A 6,056-nucleotide genomic window follows, 5' to 3' on the forward strand; every position below is an offset into this window, starting at 1 on the left:
GATCAGCTGTGCCTCTCTCCTGTTTGCCATTCCTTGTTTCCCTCCGTGTGTGTATATATAGTGTGTGTTTGCCTTTGCTCGTTGTCCGTCCGTCTGTGTTACTTGGTGTATCGCCGCATCTCTCTGCTCTACATTCTCCGTGTCATCTCTCCTCATCATCCTGCGTTTTTATGGTTTTAGGTTAGTTCATTGGTTTTCCCCAGTCTAGGTTTTGGTAGCTCCCCGTCCCGCATTTCCTGTTCTTGCCACTTTGTCACTCCTGTAAATAAACGCTCATGCACATCACAGCCTTTGCTTGCATTTTGGGTCCTTTATTCACAAACACCACACAGCTTGCCCCACAAACCATGACACTGTGGAAAAAAAGGAAGGGACAGGTTCACCCTCCCTGATGCAGAATTACTGGAAGCTGACCCTTAAGCTTGTGGAGGGAACATGCATCCCCATGGCTATCTGCATGGATGTCACGATTTCACCCCATGGCCAAGAGGGATATTTCCCTGCACTTTTACATTGCCACTGACAGTGACACTGTGATATTTTTTTTCCATTGTTTTAGTGTGATAACAAAAGTTCTTAAGTACAGAGCTTTGTAAGCTTTTGCCTATTAGAACAGTTCTTAAAGCACAATATGAATTTTTAAAAAAGTCTCTGCAATTGAGCACTATAGGCACCTGGAGACATTCAGACCTTCTAAATGCATCTGTTTTGAGGTTGTAGACTGTGGACTGGCAGAACTGTTACTCCTGTACAGGAAGTCTTGATTGACACATTTCAAAAAGGTCCATGAGTATTATGCAGAAGGCAAAGCAGAGCTCGAATTTAAAATTGACCGCAGCAAAAATGTGCAGAGAGGTTGATATCTCCAAAAGTTGATTCTGTTCATCTGGACATAGCGTTTTCTGGGAGAAACATTTTGTCACTCATCCAAGTGACTTCTTCAGTCTCAGAAGTCTGAGACTGAGACTGAAGAAGTCACTTGGATGAGTGACGAAACGTTTCTCCCAGAAAACGCTATGTCCAGATGAACAGAATCAACTTTTGGAGATTTATTTTCCTGGATGATTGAGAATGCATCAAGAAGAGAGGTTGATACCTCTCCGTTTCTGCTGAAATTTCCGACTGTGAACTCTTCAAGCCAATCTTCTGTACTGCTCATCTTGCAGGATACAAAGGGATGAGCAACTTATCTGTCCACACAAAAATGCTAACCCCCCACTCCCATTCTCCGTTTGGCATCCAATCACCCGATGTCCAACCACACCCGATCCTCTCTCTCTGTCTCTCTGTGACCTTACACATCAACATGAACATAATTCAAACTATAAAATCACATATCAATATATTTTCCTTTATGTTGCATTCACTTTATGCAATTATACATCAACAGGATTTATCATCAGCTCAGTCACATGAATGTCATGATTCTTTATAATTCAAATATGTTCTTTTTAACTCAATTACACAGGAGTACATTTTTGTGACATTTCCTTTTCATGTCTTTGTGTTTGTCAGTCACAACTTATTTAATAAAATCATGCACGTCAAACACACAGATGCCATTGACACATCATAGTCATAACAATGCCCTGGAAGGTGAGTGAGACAAAAGGCTGCATGTTAAGTCATTTTACCCTCTTTCACATGTAATGAGAGATAAACCAGGAGGCACTTCAATTTTTTTTCAAACATCCTGCCTCACTTGACAACACCAAATATTTGTTACAATTTTAGCCCGACTGCTGTTTTAGACCCACCGAAACATTCATAATTGCTCCTACCTGTCAGCAATTATCGTAAAAGTCTTTTAGCCACCAGTTTCGTAATGTTGATGAAATCTTTTATGACAAGGTTAATGAGATCCATGGAGGGTGCCTGTGTTGGATAAAACCATGCCACTAGCACTGAATGATTGACTTTCTGAATTCTAAGGACAGTTACACAGTTTGCATTTCAGTGCACAGTGTAGGAAGCTGAGTAGTTATAGCTATTCTTTAACCATTTTAATGAATGCTGATTTAAATACGACATATGTAACACTTGGTGGGCATGTGGAAATTCACAGATACAGATATCTTTATTTTGTGATCATGCTTACAGCTTATATTCTGTTAATATGCTTTAATGTTTCTATCATATGTCTTATTGTTATACACAAAAATCTTCATGAGCCAATGTATATTTTTATTGCAGCTTTGTTATTGAACTCTATTCTTTTCAGCAGTAATATCCACCCAAAGCTCTTGGTTGACTTCTTATCTGAGAAACAGATCGTATCTTACCAAGCTTGTCTTTTTCAGGTTTTTATGTTTTACTTTTTAAGCTCTTCAGAGTTCTTACTATTGTCAGCTATGGCCTATGACAGATATGTGTCTATTTGTAAACCCCTGCAATATCCAGCCATCATGAGAACAACTACTGTCAGTTTACTGCTGTGTTTTGCATGGCTGGTACCTGCTTGTTATATTGTAGTGCCAGTTGCACTAAATATTAATAGCAAACTGTGTAGCTTTACTTTGAAAGGAATTTTTTGTAATAATTCACTTAACAAGCTTTTCTGTGTGACTTCAAATGAATTATCAATATACGGTGTAATTGTTCTGTTGAATCTCGGACTTTTCCCCATGCTTTTTATACTTTTCACATACACAAAGATAATCATAATTGCTTTTCAGAGTTGTGGAGATATCAGAAGAAAAGCTGTTCAGACCTGTTTACCTCATCTGCTAGTTTTGATTAACTATTCTGTTTTGATTACCTATGATGTTGTCATTGTTAAACTGGAATCTGATTTTCCCAAAACTGCACGTTTCGTAATGACACTCCAAATAATAACTTATAATCCTCTCTGCAATCCAATCATATATGGACTGAAAATGAAAGAAATTTCTAATCACCTTAAAAGGTTGCTTAGACACATGAAATAATGTAGTGTCATTGTACATTTATTTACTAATTTATTAGTAATTTATTTATTGTGCAACACACTGGTAAAAGAAGTAGGTTTATGGTGCATTATAAGCAGTGTTGGGACTAACGCGTTATTAAGTAACGCGTTACAGTAACTACGTTATTATTGCGGTAACGAGCACGGTAACTAGTTATTATGCCAAAATCAGGAACGCGTTACTCGTTACTGGGATTTAGATAGGGTCGTTACTCGTTACTTCGTGTGTTGCGTTTAACTTACCTCGGAAATCGGAACACGAACCTGGGAATAATGTCACACTCGAGTAAACGGTGTTCTGGTTAGCCTCGTTGGAGAAGTCTGGATTCCAATATGGCGACGCCCTCGAAAACGCTTGTTTTGCTAGCTCTCTACAAAAACAAATTACTACTACACATATGCAGCTCATCTGCAGTCCCGAATTTCTGAGTCCCGAGTACAAAGGAAAGCACCACGACTGCAGTTTCCGTGCTGGACGTAAAAAGGGCACGTGACACTGTGACGTAAGCTACAATCATGGCGGCAGTCAAAGATGGTCCAGGCATGTGTTTTCTCTCCTGGAAATATTCACATTATTTCTCCTTTGTGTTGGAAAAAGACAGGAATATTGTCGTGAACTGTACTCTCTGTGGAGGTTCTAAAACTCTTTCGACATCAAAGACTAGCAATTCTAATCTGATGAAACATCTTCAGAAACAGCATGCATCTACCAACTTAGTTGAAAAAGAACCTGAAGGCAACGTCGGTGACTCTAGCTCCGTTGATGCTATTCCAGCAAAACAACGAAAGCTTGATTTCGGACAGCCTGCTGCACAGTCCATCACCCAGCCCCAGCTACACAGGCTGATTGCCAGGTATGTTGTGGAAGACATGAAACCCATCTCAACGGTTGAGTCCCATGCTTTCAGACAACTGATTAGTCATATACCTGTGCGAGGGAGAGCTGGGAAGGCACCATCCAGAAAGACATTTTCCAGTTTCCTAGACCAAGAATATGCCAACATGGAGTCAGAGCTCAAAAATACACTTGACATGGTAGAATACATCTCCACAACAGCAGACATTTGGACTGTGCATAATAAAAGTTTTCTTGGTGTGACCGCGCATTGGATAAATGCACAAAACATGAAACGTGAGAAAGCAGCGCTGGCATGCAGGCGATTTATGGGTCGACATACGTATGACAGTATTGCATCTGAGCTGGACAACATTAACTCATCTCATGTCCTATCGTTTAAAATCACATCAACTGTAACGGATAATGGCTCCAATTTTGTCAAGGCTTTTAAAGTGTACCGGCCAGCACCTGAGTCAGATGACTCTGAATCTGAGGAGGATGAGGTGACTTTTGTTTCAATTGGGGATGTGCTGCAGAATGCTGCTGATGATGCTGATGATGCAATTTCTTTACCGCCACATCAGAGATGTGCATCGCACACAATGAATCTTATCTCTTGCACTGATGTGGAGAAGTGGCTATTGTCTGAAGCTGCAACAAAAACCATCTACAGAAGTGCCACCACAAAATGTGCAGGGCTGTGGAACAAGGCCAGTCGTTCCACAGTGGCTGCTGAGATTGTGGACGACATTATTGCAAAGAAGCTACTAGTACCTTGCACAACAAGGTGGAACTCGTTCTATTATGCTCTGGAGAGAATTTCAAAGATACCTGTGGTGGAGCTGAACACAATCTCATCCACATTACAGTTGAAATGTTTCAATGAGAGGGAGCATCAGTGTATCAGAGAGTACTGTGCAGTCATGAAACCACTTACTGTGGCACTGGACATTCTTCAAGGAGAAGACCATTGTTTTTATGGCACACTCCTACCCACACTGGAATCGCTAATGACCAAGACTCTGGCTATAAAAAATGGTCTGCAAATTCTTGTTGGGCTACCAGATACAGTTGTCCAGGTAAGAGATGATATTTTCATTTGTGTTTATCTTTAATGAAATGTTTTACTCAATTGCTTTTTATATTGTGCTGTGCTGTTCACATGCAAGTGAATGCTGTTACAGTTACAGATACTTAACCCCAATAAATAAATAAAATAAATACAACGTAGTAAAATACACACTATTTACAAATTAAAATACATTCTATATAAAACTACAGCATGCTGTTAATATTTAATTAATTTAATGTTGAAACAATGCATACTTTCTCATGCAAAAATGTTTTTTGCACTTTTACTGTGTCGTTATTACAGGCAGTCAAAACAAGGTTTGCACATGTCCTTGGAAGTGAAGATGCTTTGCTGGCTGCTGTGACACTACCAAAATTTAAGCTTCGTTGGCTACATGACCAGGCGCGGAAGGACCTCGCAAAGGCACGTCTGCTGGTAGAGTGTCGAAAACTTCTCCCTGAGCAAGATCAGCTACAACCAGGTACCAGCGCCACCAACACAACACAGCACGCGGGTTCTAGCAAAGAGGATGAGTTCTTCTCCTTTGAAGAGAATGAGGACATATATGCCACTGCTGAAGGTGAGGTAGCCGAGTACCTCAAATCAGGAGCAACAGGGTTAGACTCTCTGAATCATTTCCCAATGATAAAGAAACTCTCTCTTAAACTTAATGCAGCTACTCCTTCAAGTGCCCCAGTTGAAAGGCTTTTCAGCCTGGGAAACCTGATTCTCACTCCAAAGAGGAACAAGTTGTCTGATCATAAGTTTGAGAAGCTTCTCCTCTTGAGGTACAATCGTTGGTTTGATGGAAACCAAAGTTGAGTAGTGCTCATATGATGATGATGTGTTGCCTTCAGTGGTGCTCTACAAGGTAAAGTAGGGTTATTTCCAAGTGAAACTTGGGCTTCTGAAGCACTTAAAATACCATTATATTTTATTTATCTACATGGCCTGTATGGAGGCAATATTATTTTGGTTTGACTGTTTATGAAGCTGAAAATAGTTATTATTTATTTTATTTCTGTTTGTGGGGCTGAACATACTTGTAATTAATTTTATTTCTCTTCTCTTTCTCTGAAAATACTTTTATTACTGAACATGAGGTCTCCAGTTGGTGGAATTCAGCAGTTAAGTTTACAAAGTTAAGTTCAGTTAACTTTACAAAGAATGGACAAACCTCACCGTGTTTATGTTAAATC

At 39.8% G+C, this 6,056-nt stretch overlaps 1 protein-coding gene across 1 annotated transcript; it reads left to right on the top strand.

Annotated features, from left to right (window-relative positions):
- The first annotated feature begins 2,003 nt into the window (after window positions 1-2,003).
- Window positions 2,004-2,927, top strand: LOC146650631 (olfactory receptor 4B13-like). Its single transcript, XM_085384205.1, has one exon. The coding sequence runs from the start codon at window positions 2,007-2,009 to the stop codon at window positions 2,925-2,927; it is 921 nt and encodes a 306-aa protein (XP_085240331.1). The 5' UTR covers window positions 2,004-2,006.
- The last annotated feature ends 3,129 nt before the right edge of the window (window positions 2,928-6,056 follow it).

The sequence above is a fragment of the Rhamphochromis longiceps genome, linkage group LG16, assembly GCF_057381845.1.
Source record: "Rhamphochromis longiceps isolate RC_006_pf linkage group LG16, R_longiceps_female_GT1.1, whole genome shotgun sequence".
NCBI lineage: Eukaryota > Metazoa > Chordata > Actinopteri > Cichliformes > Cichlidae > Rhamphochromis > Rhamphochromis longiceps.

Excerpts from the sequence above, each read along its gene's own strand:
- LOC146650631 (XM_085384205.1), top strand. The coding sequence starts at position 2,007 with ATGAATGCTGATTTAAATACGACATATGTAACACTTGGTGGGCATGTG.